This window comes from Choloepus didactylus, chromosome 11, assembly GCF_015220235.1.
Source record: "Choloepus didactylus isolate mChoDid1 chromosome 11, mChoDid1.pri, whole genome shotgun sequence".
NCBI lineage: Eukaryota > Metazoa > Chordata > Mammalia > Pilosa > Megalonychidae > Choloepus > Choloepus didactylus.
Genome location: NC_051317.1, coordinates 58,205,278 through 58,232,767, shown reverse-complemented (window position 1 = coordinate 58,232,767; position 27,490 = coordinate 58,205,278). Strand labels below are relative to the sequence as shown.

General features: G+C 37.4%; 1 protein-coding gene across 3 annotated transcripts in view; it reads right to left on the bottom strand.

Moving 5' to 3' along the window:
- CDH6 (cadherin 6) overlaps positions 1-27,490 on the bottom strand; it is a 132,250-nt gene that overhangs the window by 38,677 nt on the left and 66,083 nt on the right. For all 3 annotated transcript variants that reach the window (XM_037798906.1, XM_037798907.1, XM_037798908.1), the window contains 2 exons: positions 24,414-24,771; positions 456-750 (listed from right to left, as the gene is read on the bottom strand). In XM_037798906.1, the coding sequence (XP_037654834.1) occupies positions 456-750; positions 24,414-24,641 (523 nt within the window). In that variant the 5' untranslated portion in view covers positions 24,642-24,771. The remainder of the gene's footprint in view (positions 1-455; positions 751-24,413; positions 24,772-27,490) is intronic.

The window sequence follows — 27,490 nt, the reverse complement described above, 5'->3', positions numbered from 1 at the left end:
CTGAAAATTGAGGCTTTTATTTTATGACGGGAAGGTCCTTACCTGGAGCCTAATACCAAGGTGGGCTAAGAGAAATGGAGAAGCCTACTGTCTTCAAGCAAATAAAGTGGTGAAAAGTAAGAGGGCAAAGTCTCCTGCTCTGGGAGTTGAACGTGGGAGACATAGATGAGATGATCTCCCTTTTTACCTTTCACTCTCACCCTGCCGCTTTTCATACCCCCCCCATCATTAGAGGAAATGCTGCTTCCTTAAAAATAATAGTAAAACAAGACTAGAGTAATATTTGGAATTGGGAGCATTTACAAAAGTATACAAATGTATTGTTTGAAAGAGGGACTCTTAGAATTGAGCATTGAAATTCATTAAACTCGGTAAATTTCACTCACAGGAGTCTTTACTCAATTGACCCACTAGAGGAGAAATTGTTTTTGGTCTAAGATTCACATCTCACTCACCGACATCAGACATTTCGGGGACGGTGGCTGTGTAAACCTCCTCGGTGAATACTGGTTCGTTGTCATTGATGTCATGGATCTTGATGATGAACTCTGACTCAGGCTCCACAGGTCTCCCTGTCCTTCTGTTTATAGCTTGAGCTCGAAGGATGTAAACAGGTTTTTCCTCCCTGTCTAGCCTCCTGGTGGCTTGGATGTCACCTGTGTTTTCATTGATAATGAAGAGATCTCCTGCTCCATCTCCTGAAAGGATATATTTAAGTGATCCATCTCCTCTATCCTGGTCTGAATGTAACTAGTGTAGAAAAACAAAATTAAAGAAAATAAAAGTCAAGCATGTGATCCTAAATTGGTTTTGTCTTTATGATGCATGCTGTGTTAACTTTCATTCAATCTTATATAAATGATGCAGGTCATTTTCTTTTTACTGTTGACTTAAATCCTTAATAGTGCATGCCATTCATTAATGAACATGTTTCCTTATAATTGTGGAATTTTGCCGAACTGGAACAGAGCTTGGGGATAATTTAGTAATCCTTATTTGGAAGAAGGGCAAATTAAGGGCCAGCTTAATAGTAAGATCCCCAAGAACATACTAGCCTGGCTGGAATGCAATGCCTATTTTTATTACACCCTGACATTTTCTTAGTTGAATGGCTTCAGATTTTACTCACACGCTTTGCTCCGCATTTTTATGTCTACAGATATATTTGAGAAACAATAAACTATTGAAAAAAGAGCTTTTCTGAAAGAGAGACCTGGGTACATTATGCCTCTATACTTTACTATATTGGTGAGTATCGGGAAGGTAGTCAATCTCCTTGAGTTTAACATGATGGAGATTATAATTCGTTTTCAGGGAAGATGTGATATTTATTTATTTATGAAATTCAACTCAATAAGTTTGAGAAACATCTTAAGCAATGCCGTGGAAGATGCCGTGAATATCACCTGACTAGATAATTTGCAGGGTCACCTGGAGCAATAATATTTAAAATTCAAAGTTTAGTTTAATATAAGAAAGGACCTTCTCATATTAAAGCTAAGCCTAAAATTGAAGCCTGGCTTATTAGGTAGTGGGCTCCCTGTTCCTGAAGGTAATTAAACAGAGCTCTGATAACTAGTTGTCAGTGAAATGCTTCTGGGTAAAGGGCTGAATTAAATGAATGCTAAGACACCTTTGCAGTGGAAGATGATGATCCTAACTTGAATAAATACCTTGTGTTACTTATCCTAAAGATTATTTCCACACTGCTGAGTTCTTATTGTTTCCTTTTACCACTTTTTCTCTGCCCAGCAAAAGTTTAAACAGTGTCTCAGAGTTTCTTCAGATAAATTCACAGATTTTTCAAAAAGTACTTTTTATTGAGGAGACCTATTTATAAACCCCAAGAGTCAGAAATATCAGCTACATACAGACCAGGCCAGTGTAGTGGAGAGGCTGCTGATCTTTACCTTATTAGAACTGCTATGTTACAACAGCAGCAGAAGATAAACCAAGCCTGTATCTTCTTGATTCATGTTGTAGGAAATGCTCAGAGATGTGCCTACAGATTTGAAAATAGAATCGCAGGGCAAAAGGGACTTTTAAAATAATCTAATCCAGGCTTTCAAAACATGTATTCCAAGGAATGTCACTTACACAGAATACCGACGGAAAATGGGAAATACTTCCTATTCTGCCCCCTTTTGGAGTCACTGAGTGTCCATTAGCATATTAAAGGCTTTGAATGCCTGTGTTAGAAATTGACTAGATTTTGTTTCATCTAGATTTCCCAAACACTCTTGTCTAAAAAATTCTTTTTGGGTGGGACTCATATTGATATCCCCCACAACGAGTTTTGTAAGAAACACACTGCGGAAAACGTGATCTAATTAATCCATCATTAGAGTCAAGAAAACCCAGGGGCTCTTGTTTATATGATTTCCAGAATCACACAGCTTCTGTGAAAGAATCAGAAGATTAGAAATCGAGTGACTAAAGTGGTCTCGTTTTTAGAGAATGGGAAACTGTGTCTGATGCCACACAGCAAAAGCTAGTTAATAGGGGAGCTTGGTGAAAAGACTATTATTTGAACAACTAGTAGTCATAGTCTTGAAAGCAATTTGTCTGAAATAATGGAAGATAAAAGTGAATGGGGAAGAAATTGCTTAGAAGTGATACAAATGCAATAAGAAATGTAAAACAGGAGTTTGACATGATTTGTGTAATGTGATTCGCTAAGGAAACCTTGAAACCATGATTACAGAGAAAGAACCACTAGGGAAAGTTTAACTCTCTATCGTCAGATTCTAATGACTGAAGAGAGCTCTTGAAAAGCTATTTCATTAACTCGTGAGTAACGCAAGCAACCAAAGTTCACTGCCCATCAGTGACTTGTTCCAGATCAGCCCATGGTCAGCAGCCGGGCATCAGCATGCTGCATTCATTCTCTTTCACTCTACCAAATGTAAGACTGAAGCAGTCAATTAACTTCTTTGCAACAGGATTCTTATCAGTAAGACCAGGATAATAAGGATAACAAGGCTGTATATAAATATATTAATTGCTATGTAAACATGCAACAAAAGTACAGTAGGCATTTTATCAATCATAAAACCCTTTCCGAATTTAAGATATTGTTATGATTAGCAATTAGCTCATAATAATTGCATCTTTGTGCTCTTATTTTGACTTTGAGAACTTTGTTTTGAGGACTCTGAAAACCCAACTTTACAAACACACAGTGTCTTTAAGGTAAAATCTGTTATCTAAAGCCAGTATTCTTCTACCGGGTGGCAATTGCTGTCTTTACATGTGATTTATTATATTCTGCATTCCACTAGATTATAGATTCTCCTTGGCCACTTCTTTCATCACTTTCAATATGTAATTGTTGCACACTTAGTAGGTGAATACCACATCTGGGCAAAAGATTTATTCAGGTAAAAGTAATCAGAAACTTATTTTCAGCTGTCAGGAGCGACCATTTCGATGACTTATAGGACAAACACCCGAGACAATATAAAAGGGCAGAAGAGACGCCAAATAAGAGTGTGAACAGGGATTGCTTTGCAGATCCCATTTCTCATTTATCAATATTTGAAAACGAGTGGGAAAATGCATCTCTTCACTCAGACATGGTCTGATAATAAAACAATTTAACCTCATCCCCCCAAAGTGCAATATCTGGGTCTTCCAGAAGCCCGTGTTTTCTTCTCTTCACTCTCCCCCACTTCCGCTGAACTCCCCTGGGGCCAGATCTTTTCTCTATTCTTGGGGAATAGAAAGCAGAGAAAGCAGTGGTGACAACCAGACATTAGGAGTTTATTGAGCACTTAGATTTTAATTGGATTTTTCTTTTGTGATGTCATTCATCATGGCCACTGTAAAAGACAGAAGTTAAAGAACAACAAATAAAAGGTTGTGGGCTGCCTGAGGCATGTTTTTACTAATTTCAGTTTAATGTGGCTGTTCCATTAAGTTTAATCATCTGGTTCACTTTTAACTGTTCACCATCAAGTAAAAATTATCCACTTCTCTCAGAAAGTCACATCTCTTCTGTGGCTGGCAGGACTTTTTATACTGTACCTGCAAGCATTTCATTCGAGGAGGAGCTCTTGGTCTGTGTTTCTCTGGTTGATTTTTTTTTTTTTTTTTTTTTCAAATGCAGCACCTTGGTAGATAAAAACAGGGATTTGTCGTTGTGGACCTGGCCCCATGGAACGTATCACCAAAGTAGTGCCAGTATCTTTTTCTGCTGGGTGCTGTGTGCCACTGGGGGCATAGTATCTTTTACCTTCTGCATGTGCTGACTACCAACATGATTTTGAATAAAACTCAGGTATAATACTAATCGTGCAGATTTTTAATGGCTTATGAAGCTAGCTAATGCTACTCTATTCCCCTCCTTTCTTACGTGTCACTGATACGATCAGTGTCAATAACCAAACTGAATCTTTACATGTATGAATTGTTGAGATAGAAAACAGGATCTAAGCAGAAGTTTACCTTGATGGCATGCCTAGGAAAGTTACACTACGACAGCCTGAAAGGAGCACAGGGAGGAAAATGTGGGATTTTTTTTTTTACCGAAGTGAAAAATTTGATTATGGCTAAAACACTTGTACAGTACTTAACATTGCAGTGCAAATATAATGTATCTTTTAAATAAAGTAATGATTCCTAATCTGAGATGTCATAGGACAACAGTTGTGGTGAAAAATGCTGTCTGATAGGGATTGAAGTGGAAAAATGGCAATTACAGCAGAGAGACAACACAATGCTAAATATGTTGAATATTATTTTAAATTAGGAAAATAAATTTATAATCAGGTAATGCTAAATTGAGCCTTAACTGAAATATATATGTCTATGTGTATGTATTTACATGCATATATTTACATACATATATATGCACACATATCTCTCTATATAATGCATATATACATAATGCTAATAAATATTTTTAATTATGTGAAGAAAATAGACAGCTTGTTGTGTAGAGTCTATGTCAAGAAGAAATAGGACCTTTCTTGAATTACTTGGCATGGATAAGAAATGGATTCTGTTTTAGAATTTATAGGAGTGGGTAAATAAAAATATTTTCAAATAAAATTTCTTTATATGCATTTTAATATGCTGTACCTGCGTGTTAATGATTTAGTATGCATTAACTAATTTGTACCTGATTATTATTTTATAAATTGAAAAGTTGATGGCAATATATTATTTTGGCAGGCTGCTAATTGTCGCCCCAAACCCATCTTCTGGTTCTTCCATAGTAGTTATGGTTTAACTGGGCATATGGCTAGTCAGTCTAATATGTTTGAATGTGAAGACTGCAACTTCAGTATCACTTGCTTAGAAGGAATTGACTTGCTTTGGATTTCTTTCTTTTCTGTTCCATGGGCTGCAATGTAAATGAAGAGGTGGCATGACTTCCACCAGAGTGATGAAATAGAAGGGATCTAGGTTCCAGAATAACCTCATGCCTGACCAGCCTGTAATGTGATAGAGAAATAATTTTTATCTTACTTCACCCATAATATTTTTGAGTTTCTTTGCTAAAGTCATTCTACTTTTCCCTAATTCAGTGGTTCTTTGTGGTCCCTGGACCAGTAGCATCAGCAGCACTTGGGAACTAGTTAGGAAAGCAAATTCTCAGACCCCCACTCATCTCCAGAATCAGAAACTCAGGGGCTGTTGCCCAGTAATCTGTGTTTTAAGAAGCCCTCAAGGTAATTGCATGCTAAAGTTTAAGAACCACTGTATTAATGGATATACTGGTTAAAAGCATGGACTTGAGCAAGGGAAATGGGATTAAATTCATGTGATGTACTAGTTGTGTAAACTTGGAGAAGTTAGCTAACCTCTCTAAGTCTCAGGTTCCTCAACCACGTGTTGGAGAAAATAATGATACTTAACTTACAGGTAGATTGCTCTGAAAATCTATTAATGTATGTAAAAAGACTAATAGAGGGCCTGGCTCAGAGAAAGTCTTCAAAAATTATTCTTGCATACTAAACATGAAGAATTCCAAAGGTGGATTTGGAAGATAGAAAGATTCGGGCCTGAATTCTGACTTTTCTATTAATCAGAGAAATTAATTATCTTCATCTTCATTCCTTCGTCCAAAAGATGGAACTCATTATAATGAACTTTGCCTGCTATTCCTTCTCTTTTTGACCCTTAAATGTTGGTATCCTTGAGGCCTATGTTTCAGGTCCTAGTCTGTCCTCATTTCACATACTCTCCCTGAATGAGCTCATGAATCTATTTTCATTTATTTTCAACTACTATGTATGTGCTACTATGCCCAAATCTATGTATAACTTCAGGGCAGACCATTTTCTTGAGACCCAGAGTCCAGGATACAACCACCTCTTAGACAAGTCTTTTAGACAACTCACTCAGAACATCCCGTATCAGCTCATTACCTTCTCTCCAAAACCTGTTCCTATCTTGCATGTCCCATCTCTGTAAATGCCACCCGGGAATCATTCTGGATTCTCCTTTCTGCCTCCATTCCCCCCATTCACTAAGCTACCAAGTGTTGTCAACTCCACCTCTCACATATGTTCCAACTCATCCACTTTTCTCCAGTTCCACTGCTGTCACCCTGATCAAAGCAACTACCACATCTCATTGGTGTATGCAACAAGGCTCTCCTAACACACACCCAGACTCACTTCCTTTCAGTTCATCTTCACTCTTAACCAGACCATCTTCAACAACAAGATCAACAATAATATCAACTCCAATGATGCTACTCTCATCTAATTAAATCCTTCAATGTTTTCTCTTTACTTTTAGGTTAAAGCCCCCTCCCCACTCCTTAATATAGCTTCCAAAGCCCACCACAGCCTTGCAAACTCATTGTACAACTCTCTCTCGACTTCTTGCAGTTTCTTGAAGATACAGGACAATCTTTCATATTCAGGCCTTACTGCATGTAGTCCCCTTGGTGTAAAACCCTTTAAAAAATCTTTATTCAGTTAATTTAACTCATACATCAGGTCTGCTTAATCTGTATCTCCTTGGGAAAGCCTTCCCTAAACTGCTAGTCTGTCAGATTCCTCTCTACACACCTTCAATAGATTCCTCACTCAGCCATCAGCATATTCTATTTTTTGATGGTTTATTCATAGTTGTTTTCCTAGTTAGGTTGCAAATTTCATAAAGGAAGTCACCAAATCTGTTTGATTCATTTCTGTAGTCTCAGCACCCAATATGCTGGCATATTGTAAGCACTTAATAATGATTACAATAAATAAATTAATGAATGTTTTTAAGGATTAGATTAGGTAAATATCAATAATCAATTAAGATTTCTGGCACATAGGCAATCAAGAAATCTCAGTGTCTTCCATCCTCTTTCTGCTATATTTTAGGATAACTCTATATGTTAAAAATATACATTCCTAAAGTTGCCAGATAATTTAGCAATTGCTATCAAACACTAGGCCCATGGTCTAACCTGGGGGCAGCAATCTGAGGGAGGAATTCAAGTTATTGCTTCATATCTGGAAAACTTTCTTTAACAACTAATTAAACTTTAATGCAATAATGAAATCAACTTGTGTTGGATTTCTTGAAAAGAGGAGACTAGTTCAGTTATAAGCACATTTACTGTTGGGTCAGAAGTCACCTGACAAGGGTGAAGAAGTTGCAAGATTTCACTGAATTCTATTTCATGTATCATCTTCATTACAGAAACTAATGGAAAAAAAGAACAGAAGAGCCTCCATTTCACTGAAACCTTGTTCCATAATAAAATAATTTAATTTTACCAACCAAGAACATTTAGAAACATTTACTGGTCTGTAGAATTGCATAAGGCAATGAATAACAAACATTTGATACTTGCCTTCTACAAGCCTGCAGTTTAGTCTGGGAAATACTGACTCATATATATAAAAGATACAAAATAAAAGAAGAAACAAACAATTGAATGCTAATATGAAGTATTAGGAATAATGAGGTAAGTGAAAAACTGGATACAGTGGAGAAGGAAATGGTAAGTTGAATGAGGTGGAACCAGGGAATTTGTAAGCTCTTTGATGATTTAGGAAGAATTCTTGGAGAAGCTTAGACTACTGATGGGAGAAAAATGACTTAGCAACCAGTATGTGCCGTGGCATGGTTTCAAGGCTCAGAGTGGGAGAAAATCTGAGGAGGCCTTGAATATGTGCCTGGGGTAATAAAAGCAATAAAATCGGCTGAAATAGAAACACTCCTTCCCTAGAGTTGCAGGGTCACATATTTTCTCACACTGCACTCAGATGTGCAAGGGAAGATGTCACTTCCTTATTATTGTTATTTTTTTTATAGCTTATCCTTCAAGCCCTAATCCCATTGAGTATTAAAACTTGATTTTAGGTTGAATATCAGAGTCAATAATTTATTCCAATCAGTAAGTCTGCCTGATTCAATAATATAGCCTCTTTAGATAACTCTTTTGGATTAATTTGTTCCAATCAGTAAGTCTGCCTGATTCAATAATATAGCCTCTTTAGATAACTCTTTTGGATAAATCCCAGTCTTTTGCCTTCCGTATACTCCCTCCGCCCCTGACACGGTCCAAGATGACATCTGGGTCTATGAAGAAGAAAGACTCACATGGATGGCCGGTGTCAAAAGGGGAATCTGGAGCTTTTGGAGCCAAGGGCAGCCCTCGTACTGCCCTCTGGCTCATCGGGTCTCAGGTAAGGCATCTGTGGTTTTGCAAGTGGAATCATGGTATCAGCTCTCCAGGGCCCAGGGTAACTGGCACCATCCTCCCTCCCCGACCAGCACCACCTGCCCCCTGAGGTCTGGCTGTGATGCCTCCATTGTCCTAGGTCCACGTGGTTCTAGCGATGGGGTGCTTTGTCCTTGGTAGGAACTATCTATGGCATCTTCTCCTCCCCCTTCTTTTTTCTGGAGAAGCCCAAGAAGGTTTCTGGGAGTTAAACTGGGCCTCTACCTCCCACGTGATTGCCCCAAAGGGAAATCAGCAAAAAGCCACTCTGCTTTCACCTTTATCCACAACCTTCCCATTGCTCAGCTCTGAGACATCGGATATACACGTCTCAGGGCAGTAGAAATGAGTGTGAGCGTCTGTGTATTTGACAGCTGGGACTGTGAAATCCCTTACCTGGTTTCAGGAACACCACACCACATGAGTGTTGGTGGAAGGAGGAGCTGACTCCCATTATAAATTGGACAAGTCGACAAAGGGTGCTGGGGGTGGGGGGGAGGGTAACGACCTGCAGCCCATAGCCTAGCACAAATTAAGGTTTGGTGATTCTGTGTGTAAACGGTTTTAGCGAGCTTTATTAGTTGGCCAGGCTCATCTCTTGATATGTTAAGTGGGCTCTAAAAGAATCCAGAAAAATCTCTTTTTCTCTGACAAAACCTGATATTGGGTCGCCTTCCTTTTTTCTATTACACCATTCTGCCTCTTATAATGAGCTAAAAAATATATTCTTCTATTCAATTTAAATAGTTTAACTGATTTTTATAACAGTGAAATTATTTTATCTTTAAAGCATTCTCTCCTATGATTTGCCATTTGGCAATTTGGTTGGGATTTTGACAAATAATAATAGCACACATTTATTAAGCCCATACCATGGGCCAGGAAATGTGCTGAACTATTTCTATCGATTACATAATTTAATACTCCTCATGACTCTATTCCTATCCCCTGTTAACAGACAAGGGAACTGAGGCATGCTAGGAGCTAAGTAACTTCTCAGCACTGAACAACTAACAGGAGCAGGAATTGAGTCCAGGGAGTCTGAGCACAGTCTATTCTGTTAACCACAAAACAATTTTTTTTCCTCTGGAATGTTTACATTCAGTTCTATGAATATTCATTAAAGGCTTACTCTGTACCAAACAGTGTTTTAAATGGTGAGTTACAAAAATCTAACTGTCAGGGTTTCTCTATCTTGGCACTATTGACATTATGGTTTGGACAATTCTTTGTTGTGAGGGGTTGTCCTGTGCATTACAGGATGTTTATCAGCACCCCAGCCCTCATCCACCAGATGCCAGTAGCACCCTTCCAAGTTGTAACAACCAAAAATGTCTCCAGACATCGTCCCTGAGGGGCAAAATCGTCCCCAGTTGAGAACCACTGATCTAATTCCTTCCTTTCCCCCCTTTCTTCCTTTCATCCTTTCTTCCTTCCCCTTTCCTTCCCTTCATTCCTTTATCTATCTATCTATCTATCTCTATCCATCCATCCATCCACCATTTCCATCCTTCCATCTTTTTTCTCAATGTGTATCTTGTAGCTTTTATAGTGCATTCATATAATACCATGGTGATTCTGCATTTGTAGAGATTCCACATAACCACACTCAAAACAATCTTTTATCTTTGTTAGGTTTCATAAGCATGAAAGAGACTTTGTGTTACATAGAAGGGAATTTTTTTTTTGACAAAGCGCTAAAAGCTAAAGAATTAAAAATCTAAATACAGGAGAAATTTATTAATTCCCTTGACATTTATCTTTTACACTCAATATCTTCAATTTAATGTCAAAAGTACCAGAGTAACTTTTAAACAAACAAAACTTTAGTGCTATAGTCATTGTGGTAGGAGGAATAATGTCCTCCCCCAGCCCAAGATGTCCATGAGCTAATCACTTGAAACTTGTAAATATGTTACTTAACATGGCAAACGGGATTTTGCAGATGTGATTAAAATAAGGCTCTTGAGAAGGAGATGCTTTCCCAGATTATATATGAGTCCAACATAATCACAAGGGTCCTTATAATGGAGAGAGGAGGGCAGGAGAGTTAAAGCCAGAGAAGGATATGTAATGACACAAGCAGAGGTAAGGGAGAAAGAGAGACATCTGAAGATGCTATACCGCTGGCTTTGAAGATGGAGGAAGGGGCCATGAGCCAAAGAATGCAAGCAGCCTCTAGAAGCTGGAAAAGGCAAGGATGTGGATTCTTCCCTAGAGTTTCCAGAGCCCTGCAGATACCTTGATTTTAGCCCATAAAACCCACTTTGGACTTCTCACCTCCAAACTGTAAGATCGTGTTGTTTTAAGCCACTGTGTACTGGTAAATTGCAACAGCAGCAATAGGAAACTGATGCAGTTAAAGTAGTTCCCTTTCCTTGGAATTCAAGGTGAACTGCAACTGCACACTTTTATCCTAGAGCATATTGCCAAACTGACATTCCCCACACTGATTATAAATGTTTCTGGATTCATTGTAGTTATTACATTAGACTTCAGGTCAAGTTATTTGTACATTCTATTGGCACAAAGAATACAAAATATAATAGATGTATGTTATTCATTTGGAATTTATCAATTAAACACATTTTGGTTTATTAACTGCATGAATTTATTTCCCCAAAAAGGCATTATTTACTGACTTTCGCTAGGCTTTTGAAACCAAAGGTCCTTCTTGTTTTGGCAGACTTTTGTCTCAGTTCCTGCTTAGTCTAACATTTTCATTTTCAAAAAGCCAGTGGTAAATCAAGCTGAGAGCCAGACACTCAGTCAAAAATTGATTTAGGAAGGCACAGTAACTCACCAGATAAAATCCCACCTTTTTGCCTTACAGTGTGATCTCGTCAGCAATTGCCAAATCTAAGGACACACACACTCACACAAACACACATTTTCCTTCTCTCTTCTCTCTCTCTCCCCCCACTCTCTCCCTTTCTCTCTTTTTCTCTGGTATACACATCTTGGAAGACAATTTCAACAGATCAGTGCAGACATTTGAGACATGATTCAAATGACAGAATTTTTTTCGCATGTGTTCCCCAATAGCTAATGGACTTTTTCCAAATTTAATTTTTCTCCAAAGGTTAAAATACATTCGATACAATGTTCTTATGTTGACCCTTCCTTGGGATCTACAAAGTTAAAATGATATCTTTTTAAACCAAGTGGTTTTCTGGAGGGAGGGAACATTCTTATTCCAATTTCTAACTTTCAAGCATCCTGCATGTGCTTAATAAATGATGAGAAAATCAAATTCAGTAACCTACTCTTACAGTCAAAGAAATAAAGGTGAGTGATTCTAGGAAAGAAAATTATGAGCCCATTGATTAGTTTTTCTGGCTTGGAAACCAGCTTATAAATTCCTAAATTATTTGAATAGCCCTCTCTCTCTTTTTATTTTCCTTAAGAGAAGCACCCATGAGATTCTCGGTGGAGAGATGGGGAAAGTCTCCTTGCTGTGATATTAGTCCCCTCACTTGAGAGCCCCTTTTGTTGAGCTCCAGCTCCTAAGCTTCCAAGTCACTTTTTCATCTTGCCCACCATGTCTGAAATACTTTCTGTTACTTTAAATGTTGTAATAATGTGGTATAAGGGAAGAGTTTTAGACTGACTCAAGTAAAAAAGTAGGATCCCAGACCCAGCTTTGGTATTCTACTAGCAGTGGAGCTATGATCTTATAACCCCTTTGAGACTCTCTTTCTTCATATATGAAAGGATATAATTGTGCTCAACCTGAAGAGTGGTTATGTGGCTCCCACAGTACATGTGACAGCATATCATAAAGCCTGATAAAATGTGAGGAAATATTTTCATTGCTCTTTATCTCATTACAAATTTTCTGCAATGAAAATACATTAAAAAATCATCTGTGATGCCTTTTAGTCCTGCCAGGGGATGATTCCTCTTTTGTTTTATCTCTTCCCACCCTGCAACCTCCTCTTCTTTAGATGTTAGTGGATGGTTTGTATTGCAGTAAGAATTCTGACAGTTGCAGTTTAGCTTTAAAACTCAAGCCAGTGATGTCTAGATGGTTCAAAGGGAAGTAAAACTCAGTAAAGTACTTGCCACTAGAGTTTACAAAGTCACTTAATTTTCCTGATTTGATTTTAAAATTGTATCTCCCTTGAAGAGGTAGGTGGATTACAAACCAACAAGGTCATACCTTTAATACAAGGTCCATGGTATTTCCCTTTTATTCTTTTTATAAAATACATGTGGCTAGGAGTTCAGATAGAACACTCAAGATGTAAATGTGCTAAGAAAGCAATTGCTTATAATCCGTTCTGCTGCACTTGATCCCTAAAGGGGTAGGTGGCTTCTGGGAAGTATTTCTCTTTGCCAAAAAAAAATATCCCAGGATTATAGGACAGATAAGGAAATAAGCTAGAACCTTATGCCTCAGATTTTATGACAACAAAACAATAAAACATGCTAAAGTTTTGCATAACTATATCTTTAAGCATTTGCATTTCCTTTTTCATGTTTCTCTTCTGAACTGTACTCATAGCATAAATAGTGGAAAAAACTGTGGTATTATTTTCCAGACATGATTATTTGTCCTGTGAGAACTCAAAAATATCTTGATTAGAGGAATATGTAGTAGGTTAAAAAAAAAAGAATTGGTCATTATATAGATTTTTATTCTTCCTGTATTATCACATTCTTGCCTACAGTTCATTTTTTAAATCATTGCAATCAACATATTCAGATCCTGAATAACTTCCTTTATTGAACAGTGAATTGTCTGCACAATATGGCTTCTAAAGAATTTTAAGAAAAAAGAATTTGCGTTCTATCTTCCAACTCTCTTTGACTATTTCCCATTTTGTTTCTTTCTTATACTGAGACACTAAATAATGCCTGATTTTCAGTGTCAAAAGTCTTAAAGGAATCAACTTTTATGAATATAATATTATTATTTGTTATATATTCTCTTTTGTATTTTCTTGTTAGCTTTTTGCATGCACAACTATGTTTTCTTTAGTTTCTCTGGCAGGCACTAAGGAAGCTTGAGTTTTCTCCTGTATTATTGCAAAGTAATTGTGCCATTTTGATGTGAAATTTCCAAAGGTGGGTTTCATGGAAAGACTTTCAGGATAAATTAGTGTATTAGTTTATTGTCTATGTATACCTGAACTTTAAAGACTTCAGATTTTCAGCTGCCAACACAATGACTTAAAACACCATCAATAATATCACATGCATCAGTAAACTGAGAGGCAGTTAAAAAAATCTTTTGTGATTATGCAGCTTAATTCAATTAATTATGGCTGTTTCCATGGGCAAAATCTGTGTTAGAAACCACTGGGAATACAAAGATGAGTAAGATGTGGTCTAGGATCTTGCAGAGTTTACAAAGATATAAGTATTTAAAGGTCAAAATTCATTATCTAAAGTACTAATTGAAAGAACAGTCTTGAGACCCTATACAAAACAATATTCAATATGCTCAAGGTCAAAGTTCAAACTTAAGTATGTTATTTTTCTCATAAAAGTCTGAAAAATCAGGTTAATTAAACAATTAAGTCAAGAGCAATTCTCCTACCACAAAGCTTTGATTCAGTAAAAAAAAGAAAAGGGGTATGTTACTAAAAAAAAAAACCCTACAATTCCAACTTAAAACATAATCATACCCAAATGGAAGAGTTATTTTTTTTTAAATTGTTAAATGTATTAACCTTTTTTTATTGAAAATAAGCCAGCTATAACCAGACTCTAACATTGTAAGGCAATTTAAATAATGCAAACATCAAATTGTAGTGCACAAAGTGGTGATGTTTTAAAATGAAACAACAGGAAGGGGGTATATGAAAGTTACCAGATTCACTAAACATTGTTTAAGTGTAGTGTGCCTGCTATTTTTATTTTTGTTACAATAATAAAGGAAACCTCATATTTTCACACAATCTTAACACTTTGAGTTGCTGTTGATGAGTCATATTTGCAGCTTCCTTGGCTGCTTTGGCACTATCTTCTGGCCCATAAAAATTGACTTCACAAAGAACACAAGGCATGGAGAGAATCATTACCTGGGCATGTTTGGTTTTTCCTTCTCTTCACTTTCCTGTTCTTTGAAGGCACACTTCATAGCAGGGCACTTTCCCTCTTTATCGTGGTCTTCCCTTAGTATCTTACTAGCACAATTCCTTGCACATAAAATGTGAGCACTGTTTAATCACCTTCTATTCACCCTTCTGGGTTATGGGGATATCAAAACATGGCACCCAACACTGGACAGATGGGCTCAACAGCAGTTTATTAGGCATATGTATTCCCAGCCCAGGGGAGGAGGACAGCACACACCCTGCTGGGACACATGGGGATTGCTCTTGGGAACTGAATGACCGACTGGGAGTTGTGGCAAGTAGGCTTTGAAGTAACAGGAGGGTGGGGTGGCCCTTGATTGCCATGGGAGGATGTGCTTGGCTTGTATGAATAATTCTGCAGGTGAGCAGGAAACTGAAACCTGCCACTCAGTGATCAGAGGGGACTGTGCTTGATTCCTTTGATAAGGAGGGTTGCTTGGCTAGGGGACCTGAACCTCAGGAGCAGGGTTGAGGGGTAAGCTTGTGATAGGACACTTGAAGCTCTTCTGGTTTCATTAGCTGTCAAGGCGGCACAAAGTATAGGGCCTTAGTTTTAAGTCTTACACAACAATTATTATGTCCAGGTGCTGTTATAATATAGATTGTATCAATCTTTTTAATCTTCACTTGAATAATATTATTGTTCCCTTCATTTTACAGTTGAAGCAATGGAGGCAGAGAGAGGTTCAATAACTTGCCCAGTATTATACAGGTAGTGTGGCTCACACATGGTCAGTCTACCCAGGCTATTAACGTCACGCTTTCTAGTAACTAATTGTTGCATGAATGAAAAGCATTTTCTCTCCAAATCTATTCTAAAAATGCTGTAGCCTAGATAACTTTTCCAATTGCTTTCTTAACTGCAATCTCCATTTCCTCTAGTCAGCATTAAATTCACATCCAGAGCGATATTTCAGGCTTTTTGTTATGGCCCCGTTACTACCCTCAAGTCCTCTGAATCACACAAATCCACCTGAAATATTTATTCATATATTTCACATGTGTATTCATTTTAATCTTTAAAAATGCCTCCCTTTTTTGGTAAATATATAGTCTCTGTGAACTGAAAACTGGAAGAAACTATAAATATTTTCCCTGTGAAATATTTTGACATGCTGCTTTTCTTCTTTCTCCAGGTATCATAATTTCACCTTTGATTCCTTACATCAGCCTTTGAAAATACTTGTTACTTTTACTTACTTATCAATAATAGCAATAAAACTCTCTTTCTTATTCTCTTATGGGGAATTCTATACACTCTTTCAACCTCTTGCTCAATTCCAGATGGAAATATGGGTTTGCAAAAGTATTGATAAATTTAGCATGTTGATGATGATAATATTTTATTGTAATTTTAATAACTGACTACATAAGAGCTTGTAGAAAGGTGGGGTTGGCTACCATCAGCCCTCGCCTACGCAAAATGTTGCCTCCTTGAGGTTGCAATGGCACATTAATATCTAAACACAAGTTAGATTTGATCAAGGCTATCAAAGGCAGGGAGTAGGGCATAAGGAAGACATTTTGATCTTGACTGGAGAGGCAAAGACTCCAAGAATTAAACTTTAATTTTGGTTACAATATATTCTCGACTTCTCACATTTAAAATAATATACTAATTGTATTGTTCATACCAATGAAAATGAAAAAATTCAGTGATTTAATTATCCTTTGACCAATGATTACCAATATGTCAGGGTTTTATTACCTGATTTTTGAAACAAAATTCAGCTAAAATGAGAGTGATTTTAATTTTAGAAGAAATGTAAACTAGGATGTTTGCACTATGCATATTTATATTCTCAGCCTGGTATGGAATATCTCTAACATGACAAACGATGAAGAACTTTGGCATAAATCCATTCGCTATCAGTCTCCTGATTTAATAACAGTACAAACAAGTTAAGGTAATCAATCAATAAATAATTGACAAAGCCCACATAATAGATTCAAGGGGATGTGTTTATAATCGAGTGTGCGGTGCCTCTGTAACCTTCTGACAACCTCTAGCTCTGTTCAACTTATTGTGGAGCTTGGAGGCAACATCACTATGGTGGGAACCACAAGGATCTGAACTCTTAACTCTTTTTTATTTACTATGATCCCTCTATTTTGTTCAACAAATTGCATTACAAACAGAAGGATATGTTATTCCACAGGCATAATGAAATGGAAGTTGGAGGATTCAAGACTGGGTCTCTGGCTTTCCATATTTTACTCGGCAATCTGGGCAGTTGAGCCTTTGGTCAACTTTTGGGTTTATGACCAAGGGCAGACTTCCCAGCTCTCTGCATGAGCTACTGTGCATAGATGGAAGCTGAAGGGTCAGAAAGAGAACTGTTGTTACACAGGACATTTTCATAGCATCAAATAGCAAATCGAAGTTTTTCTCATTAAGAAAGTGAAATCAGTTGGTCGATAGTGGAAACAAAATGAAGATTACTGCCAACAAGAGCAGTTGGGAAGTTGTTTCTCAAAACACTTTTTTAACAGTACATTCAATGAGCAAGTGCATGCAGACTGTCTTCAATACTCCAACCAGCAGGAAGATAAAAATGTTAAACAGCTAAGCATTAAATTTAAATGATGAAGAAGAAAATTGTGCCCAAGGCACTTGTCCTGACTCAGGGAGAAAAGAGTATTGTAGGTCATTGAACCAGAATAGAAGTTTAGAAAAGGTTATCAAGGGAAATGAAAAGAAAAGACTTTTTTTCATCACCATGATAAAAAAGATCAGTAATTGCACATCTAATTCTAAAATGCTTACGTGTAACTATTTTGAGTATCACTGATGTGTTCTGGAAACGAAAATCAAGAAGAAAGTAACAGAAAATGCAAACATATTTGTATAGCTCTTTAAAAGCAGTCCTTAAAAAATTTTTTTTTTCTTTAGGATTTCAAGTATCAGGGTCTCAATACGTATTTGTGTGACTGGGTAGAATACAATTGTTGAATGTGTAAAACATGTTCTGTGACTGTTTTTTCTTTTGTGCCCCATAGTGGTTCTGCAAAGTCGTGGGGTACACGGGGGAAAGATTGTAATTGAGTAGTTGGGTGGTGTGGTGGCTTGAGTTATGCATCCCAGAGGAACATGTTCTTAATCTTAGTCTATTCTTGTGAGTGGGAACCCATTATAAACAGACCTTTGGAAGAGTTTACTTCAGTTAAGGTGTGGCCCTACTGAATCCGGATGGGTTTTAATCCTACTACTGGAGGCGTTAGAGAGAAGGCCACAGAGAGAGAAGCCATGGGTAACAGCCAGAGGCTGGACTTCAATGGTACCTGGAAAACAAAGTGTAAGATGCCACTATGTGCATTGCAACGTTATGCAAAAGCCAAGGGCCAAGGAAAACCAGCCTTCAAAGGCCACAGCCTGTGGGGAGAAAGCATGGCCATGCTGGTGCCTTGATTTTGGACTTCTAGCCTCAAAACCATGAGCCCACAAATTCCTGCTGTTTAAACCAACCCATGGTATGATTTTTGTTTTAGCAGCTGGGAAACTAAAATATGTGGTCAGATAGTGGAGTCAGACTGCCAGGGTCCTAGTAGTGTGTGATTGTGGGCTCAATGTTTGAGTGCTCTGAGCTTCAGTTTCCTCATCTGTAAAACAGGGATATAAACAGCACCTGTGCGTTAGGGCTTCTGTGACGGTCCAATGAGTTAATACACTTGGAGCACTTAGCACAGTGCCCAGAACAAACTCATGATCAGTAAATGTTAGCTGTGATGATGTTTTAATCTGTTGCTGCAATTTGAAGCAATGAGTGGTCAAATGACACTGAAGTTCTATGCCTGACACACAGTGGGGCTCAAAGATGAGCTGATTAATGAATCACTCATCAAATTAGTGCTAGAAAGTTTCTACTCTTTAGCCTGTGCTATTTTCAGAAAAACAATAATAGTAGGACTAAAAATAAAAGAGCAGTATTTTAACAATAGCAGCATTTAAATGATCTTTCAGAATGAATAAAATATTGTTTCAAGTTTCCTGAATTTGGTTCATGTAATTATAGGAAAAAATAATTGTTCATCCCAAATTTTAAAGGTGCAAATGGTTGGTTATTTTAATTTTTATGGGCCGTTAAAACATTCATGTTTAATTATCTTGAGAATAGTGGCTTTGTTGAATTGGGTAGGCACTTATTTTAAAGACTCAAGAAAAAGGCAAATGAAGATCTGCATATTAGAGCCTCAAATACAACCCAAATTTTCATGATATTAAAAAAAAGTACAGCATATCAATTTGTGGGTACACCTCCAAAAAGAAAACCAACTTCTGGAAAGCTAACACCAGAAAATAGCTATGAAAATACTGCTTATCAAATTCCATAAAAATAGATCTCCTGGTGTACTACTAAAAATAGACGCATCTTTAATGCTTGTTATGGAGATAAGTCTTATGTATACTTTGTATGGAAGGGGGATAAGGACGTCAAGAATAAAGTGGAGTTGCTCTGGGCTGTTTAAAGATAAAGTGTGAGTCTTTTGCCTAAAGTTAGGCAGCTCTTAAGATTTTAAATCTATTCATCTTTCCATTAATATTAATGTCTGTGTCTTCAGAAACGATGTTCTTTTCTTCCTGAACTTACTCTTAGACTATATACCAGTCACCATCAAGGAATTGCTACTTTATTTAAAGCTGGCAGGATGGAAATAGGGATTTCTGAAAATGTGGAATGACAGTGCTTTTCCCTTATTTTTCTAAGTTTACGGAAGCTCAAGATAACCTAAGTGGATTTTGTACCAAATCAAATACTCTCCCCTTTAGTCCTCGGTAAGCAAATATGCCCCCTTCCTGTTTTGTGTGTCTGCTTTAGTGACATTTACACTTTCCGGGTTGTTCAGTCTTTAAGGCTCTGACTCTTTGCACTTCCTGCTTTCTCTCCTTCAGCCTCTGCATACAATTAATTGTCCTGGCAATTCTGCCTCTGCCATATGAGTTATCATCTCTTCCTTTAAGATGTGGTTCAACTATCATCCTATCTTCTGGGAAGTTCTGCTGAACCTCCAAGCCTAGCTGGTCCTTTTCCTAACTATTTCTGTAACACTTTGTGGTTGCCCATTTTATCACTGAACTGGCCATGTTTTGTTAATAACTAGTGGCAGTAATCTCCTCCTTGGGCAGAGGTGTCAAATTTTGCTACATATTAGACTCATAAATACTCAATTATAAACCAATTAAATCAGTCTCTCTGGGTAGGTAAGACCTGGCATGATGTTTTTAAAAGCAGTGCTTCTCAAATTTTAATGTGTGTACAATTCACCTGGAGATCTTGTTAAAATGCAGATAGTGATTCAGTAGATCTGAGTTTGGACTCAAGATTCTGCATTCTTAACAAGCTCTCAGGTGAGGCAGATGCTGGTTGTGCCAAAGCAGCTAAAAGTTGCCACCAGATTGTCACATCTTCTAGAAAAAAAATTATATCTCTATGTCTATATGTTTATGCAAATGTACATGCGTACATCTATATCAATAGCTTAAGCTCACAAACTCTTTACAAACACAGGACTACTTCTCACCCTACCCCACAACCTCACTACCACTATTTTAGGGGTATAGGGGTGCTGGGATTTTCTCATAAATTGTCATTTGGTTTATCGATATTTCAACTCTAACTGGCCTTCAGCATTTTTATTCTCAAGCGCATCTCTTCCCAACCCTGACTTATTCATATTTCTGTTTTTAAAGGTAGAGTTTCTATTAAATAGTGGAGTCACAGATGGTGAAGCAAGTTGCATTAAGCTTTATTGGTTAATCCATTTGGTATTTGACCTTCAAAAAAGTTTGACGCCATGTCTAACTTCATCTACATCTTTCCCCCTTAAACTTCTTCTGTTGCTAGACTCGCATTCATCAACAAACCATGACTTTTTAATGAGCACATTTATCATTCCTTCTAAAACAAGACAATAGAAGCTGTAGTCTGAATAAAAGCCATATTCTCAAAAGGGCAGTTTTAGGAATGGAACTGAGGATGTTACAGACATAGGACTCGGGCATGGAGCAAACTGTGTAATTCTTACTGGCAATAGAACACAGTTGAACGCCAAGGAGTAGTAAGACAGGAAAAGAGGAAGGTTTTGCTGTCATCGCTTGTGCTTTGATTTTAAAGGGTGAGCTTTTCTATTCACTACCACTCCAGCCTCCAGATTCCATCTTCTGATGCTTCTCAGATGCATGTAAACCTTTTTTTTTCTTTTCCCCCCTACACCTAATAATCCTTTGCATTCTCACATTTTCCTTGCTCTACCACCATCACTGCCATTCCCACTGTCTTCCTCCAAAATAATTTGAACAAATCAACATATATACAAATATACATAGAAGCTCAAAATATAGAAAATTCTTCCTTCTTTAGGGGCTATTTGCTCAACAGCAATGGTTTTATATCTGTGCATTATTTTTCTTCAATTAATGTTTATCCATTATAGGTACATATCAATCTTTCCAGTTTCAGAGACCAAGGATAGGCTGTAAATAATTATTATTTAATAGGGCTAATAGCACAATTAAAAACTGTATTAGCCTTTGTACATGTTTACATGTCGTGCTAACTCCAGCCCCATGGTTCCCAGAGTGTACCATGCAGCAGGCAACTCACATGAGCTCCGTGAGTTATACATATATACATTTTTTTGGTTTGGTAACTTTGTTACAATTAATGAAACAATTTTATTATAATTATACTATTAACTATAGGCCATAGTTTACACTAGGTTTCACTGTTTGTGTTGTACAGTCATATGTTGTTTTTTAACCATGAAATATTTTTAAATTTCTAGGGAAATAACAGAAACATGACATCTGCCAGATACCACATGTACTACTAGCTTAGGGTAGTTCACAGTTTCAACAGCAGGTGGCGCCACATTCCCTTTGCTCGTACATTTTTGACCTGGGTATTCCACAGTTGCTGTGATAAAAAGCAAGTGCAGCGCAAGAATCAATGTGGAAAAGGAAATTGAGGGGGACAGTGTCTAATCTGAGATGTTGTGAAGTGCCCAGTAGGTATGCACAGCCCATTAGTAATTGTGGTTACTTAAGAATGAAATAAAAATATTCCCTTTTTCCTGTCAATTTATGTGTCTTATTTTTTCAAATGGCTATGAAGTTGTTAGGACATCAATACTTATTAAGTTATTTGGACATCAATAATTATTAAGTTGTTTGGAGCTTAATACATGGAACTGTTAGGTATTTCTTTTGGTCTAAGGACACTGTGAAAAAATTGCTGAGACTCTAAGAGTATCGTGAGCCTAGAAAGTTTTAGAACCTCTGCTGTGGTCTAATCTTTTGGTGCATTGAGGTCACATGTAATTCTAAGGGCTTGTTAAGGACATATTGGACCACCAGTGCAAGAACACATCTTCTACATGTCTGATGCAGCCATGATGACTAAGGCATCTTTAATGATTGCCCTGGACATTTTTCTGTAGTTGATAGTCTACTATGTGTTATATTTTCAGTGTTGGAGAAAGACAGCAGGGAGGGGTAAATGACGGTGAGGTAAGGGAATTTAGCTAGCCACCAATAAAATATCCAAATCCAACTAATCAAGTCAAAGCTGTGATTGTGAAGGGATTTTGCCACTGTTTTCTACATTTTCCACTCCCTGAGAGATTCATTAATTACCCCATTTTACTTTTGCAATGGTACAAAAATCAATATTCCACTTTAATGCATTGTAGCTAGGCTTCATAGAGTGCATACAGTGGGGTTTTCATCAATAATGATAACTTCTTTGTGCACCTACTATGTGCTAGCCACCTTTGCCTGTCTCAGCCTACACTTGCAATTCCATGCAGCAGGCATAGATAGCATGTGCATTTTCTACATGAAGAAACTAAAGTCTGAAAGGTTAATAACTTTCCCTGGGCCATAGAACTGGCAACTGGCAGCACTGCGATGCAGTTTCAGATGTGTTTGGGTCCACAGCTCACAACATTTCCCATTGGCGATATTACCACCCACAATTGTAACCTCTAAAACTGATTCTTATGTGGTATTATCCATTGCTGCTCCTAGTATACTGAAATATCCTGGCCCTTTAAAAGTACATGGTATTTTTGATGTAAAACGGCATCACTATTTGAGAAGAAAAGCAGAAAAGAAAAAGGGGGTGGGGGGGTAATCATTCAGACATAGTGCTTTTTGAAACTTAGTCTTCCATGACGATGTTATTTGTGTTGTAAAAGTGCTTTAACGATTACAAGACTATTACTGTTTTTTTTTTTTTTTTACAATCATCACCCTATTAAGTTACCGTTAGTCAGATTTCACAAAGGAAACAGAGTGAAGTACAAACGAACTTTCTGCAGTAGTCACACTGCATGTGAATTTCACAGCAAATACATGGCCAGGTCTTTTGGGATCTATTTTGATGTTCACGCCTTCACTGAATACTTCCTCTCTTACTTTATTCTGCATTAATAATTCACTTCACTGGAACAATGCTTAGTTACCTCAGTCCAAGCCATGGATGGGGCAGCTTTCCTTCATTTAAAGTGGTAAATACTTAAAGAGAATAATTGTACATGGTTATTCAGAGATACCTGATTGCATATTGAAGTATGAACATGCAGCCCTTGGAATTTGCAAAATCTATGTTATTTACATGATATCCTAATACAGTTGCCTTAAAATTGTAGCTGTTATCACAAATGGTGACAATTTACCATCTATCGATTATGATCTTACCCGCTTTATGTCAAGAATGTGTGACAATTATTTTTCCGATCAATACCATATTATGAAACAGAACCTAAAAACTACAAACCTATATGCTTACTTTTTCTTTTATGTCTTTGTAGTATGCAGACGATAACAAGAATGTAGCTGATGATAAAATTTCAGTGAAACGCACGATGACAATATAACCAATCTCTGTTTTCCTGACTCAGTTCCAGTAATCTGTATGGGCTGTAAAAAGCAATGTGTCCTCACTCTACTTTCTGGAGTCAATAAAATGGTCAGATGAGATTTGGAATTGCACCTTTACAAAACCATTTTTCTCTTTGGTAAGCCCTGCCACAATGATATCATGACATTTTGAAATGCCTGTATCTTGCCAATTATTTGAGACAAGAAAACAACATCAGTAGCAGTGGTGGCAACAACAATCACCAAATTAAAGCCAGCAGCAGTCGACTGTGAGAACAAAGAGCCCCGTTTGGTTAGAGAATGAACGGCACGGTAGGTAGCAGAGTCATGAAATAGTTAATTTGAACCCGGCCACGGTACTACTGCTTAGAACTCAGCTTCCCAAAAGGAAAAGGAACTTCCCATCCCTCACAGTCTAATCACTGTACTCCTATTTTTTATGTACTCCACTTTATAAAATAGCTGGACTGCGTTTTTCAAGCCAAAGTAAAAATTAAAGGATTTATGATAATCCTATGCAATGGTTGTGGGCGTTTCATTTTCATCTGAAAGCATTTTCCCTTTCTTTGTTGCAGTGCTAACATTTCTCAGCTTCTTGCTACAGTCTTCTTACTGAAACTACTCAAGTGGAAAAAAAAAAGTCTTACCAGAGATAAGCAACAATTCTTACTGTGTAGGGGAAGAGTTCACATACTCCCCGTCTATTTATTAGAAGTAACTTCTTCAGGCTTTTAAAACCAGAATGTCAAAGCGTCCAAAGGAATCCTACCTTGCCCACATACTGATAATCGGATCCCGTGTACTCCTCCAGGAGAAAGAACTGATTCCACATCCAGCTCCTTTTCGCACGGTTCAGCTCATTTTTGTTGCTTCCAGAGAGCTCTGGGGCCCTTTTCTTTGCCGGGAAACCACTAGTCCTCTTAGCTAATGGAGTTGAGAAAGTCGGGTAGGGCTGACCAACCCAAAAGAGCAGCAAGAAGTACCGGTAAGTTCTCATTCTGATGACACAGTAGAGAATCTCCGTAGACGTTGCCCCTTCTCCTTGAAGTGCCTGTTATCACGGTGCTTTATCCAGTCTCATTCCCCTTTTCTTCCTTAGTGTTCTTTGCTTGGCTCTCAGAGGATATCTGGAAAGAATAATAACATATCAAGCATTTTTAGAGATGCTTAAAATTCAGTGTTAGAGTGAATAAGCTGGAAAAAGAGGACAGAAATTTGAATAGCAAAAAAAAAAAGTTGGCTATCAATTTTGAGATGAGGAGAGTGGTCTTTTGCATGTGGTTATGTGCTGAGTAAGAAGCTGCTGTTTCCCTTTTCCTCTTTTTCTATCATTAAAAATCCTATTTTAAGTAACAGTGTTGCTGGGGGTCAACATGCCAGGGAGGATTTTCCAGTAACTCTTTACCTCCGAATATGTGGGCTGAGATCTGAGTTTATGTTTCTGATTCTATTTGCATATTTATCTTCATGAGCAGAGTATCACAGAGAATTTCAACTCCATTGACAGTGGATAACGTTGAAATGTCACTAGAACGTACTGAGTACCCGTGATGTACCAGGTTGGAGTCAAAGCAAAGAGCCTGTTTGTTGGACTTTGGCTTCTGAGGTGTGCTGTAATAGTACAGTCTGGGGTCAAATAAAGGGGGAAAAACCACTGCCTTCTCCTCAGTATTAGCATATTGAAGTCTCTATGCTATTTTGTGATGATGATGATGATGATGTGAAGGAGGAGGAGGAGGCAGTAGAGGAGAAAGTTAAGCCTATATTAACCCAACATTTCCCAAACTTTCTTTTCCCATAAGACCTAATAACACTAAAGGATGGATCAATGAACAACCTTCAGAATGTGCAGTTTACAGAATATAAGAGTTAAAGGAGCAATTCTATTTAAATTTCATGGGGGAAATACTTGACTTTTATCTCTAGATTTGACTGGTGTCACAAGTCTTCAAGTATATATGTTAAAATTAGTCAAACAGGCTCTATGTTATTTTCACAAGCCCATCAAACATATCACTATGACAGCTAGGGAAATGGACTGCAGGAATGACAAAAAAGCTAGCTATTTTACTTATGGATAATAATTTTGCATGATAAATCTTTATTTCCAAGAACACAACCCAGCATTTAAAAAATCCTGGGGCCAGACTGCTTGGCAAAGCTGTACCAAAGTGGTTTACTTGTTTACGCAATTAGAGTGATATATGCTTATATCCTTGTCCTAAACTTCCACATTTCTAAAACAAAAAACAAACAAACAAACAAAATTATTTGCTCTTTTATCTTATCATTTGATAATGGAAAAAAATTTTTTTAAATAATGCTAACTAAAAAAAAAGTCAAGTGCTTTCTAATGTAGAACACAATGGTAACTGACCAATTAAACTTACTTTAAACAATGCAAACAAAGAAATACAATTGGGATAACTTGATGAGTTTAGTTTTTTTCTCTGTCAGAAAAGATTTGTTCACTTGGTTACTACTACCAGGCAAATGTACATGTGACAGTTTTTTAAAAAAATTATTCTTGCAATAAGTAATTATAGCTACCTAACACGCAGCCTAGCAAAAGCTTTCTGTTGGAATATAAGGGACATATTTTGTAGTGTTCAGCATTTTTAAACCTTTATTTCATTATTACGTATCTCCTTGACAGCAGGCTGGGGAAGTTGAAAATTCCACAGGTGAGTAGATTAGTGCTGCGACAATTAGTCGTGCTGGAAAAATGCCAGACAACAGCATACTGTCACTTTGTGGCTTTGGTACAGGTGCAGGGTGACTGATGATCAGTTAGGTAAGGATGATGCTTCCTTCTTTTCATGGATGGATATAAATGGGGCTGAGAGAGCATATGGAGAAAAACCCTCAAAAGACATCCAATCATTTTTAGTAGTAAAGATTACACTGAGGTTTATTCAGTGGAAATTACATTTTTTCTTGATTTCCCATATTCTCCATTATTTGCATAGACAAATCCTGCAGTGAAGAATTACACGTCTGCTGCCGCGCTCCATGTGTGCCCCATGGTGTTGGCAGGAAAGAGGCACACAGAGAATGGAGGTGTCAGCTCTTTAAAAGGCAGACTCCTAAAGGCCATTCTAAAGAAAAATCTATCCCTGTGGGTGTTGTGTGCAAACTCTACAAGCTGTTGTCACTTGAATATTAAATATTAGTTCTTTTAAATATCACAGATACTGAAATGTCAAGTAGTTCATAATTTTTTTTTTGCTTAGTTGGTAATGAGCTTTTAAAGTGATGCAAATTTAAGCAATATTTCCAAGTGTGCTATAAGACCAAGTTTTGCTATAACCTAGCTCTGTTTGTGTCAAATTGACAGGGTGTGTTCTTGTTAAAAACTCAATATGCAAAATTGAGTTCCTAGGATCCATTTATATTTTCCATTAGCTTTTTAGAGGGATAGATTTCTCTATGAAATTCTATAGTTAAAAAAAAAAAACCACCAAACTTTCAAGCTGTTGAATATGTATCTTACTATTTCTCATTTAATTTGCCCTAATAGGCAGCATTTGACAATGGTCAACACTGGAGTCAGTCTACTTGGGTTTAAATCTAGGCTCTGCCACTTAGTCACTGTGATCTTGGGCAAGTTGTTTAATCTGCCTGTACCTAAGATTCATCTTCTGTAAATGGGGATCATTATAGCGTCTACCTCAGAGGGTGTCGTGAAGACTAAACGAGTTACCCCATGTAGAGCAGTTAGAACAGTGCTTGACCCGTGGTAAAGGCTTAGTGCATGTTAGCTATTATTAACATTGTTATTATTTGTGTTTCATGTATAGAATCCATCTAGATTCGGCAGACACTGCAAAAGTCTGCAAAAGGCAG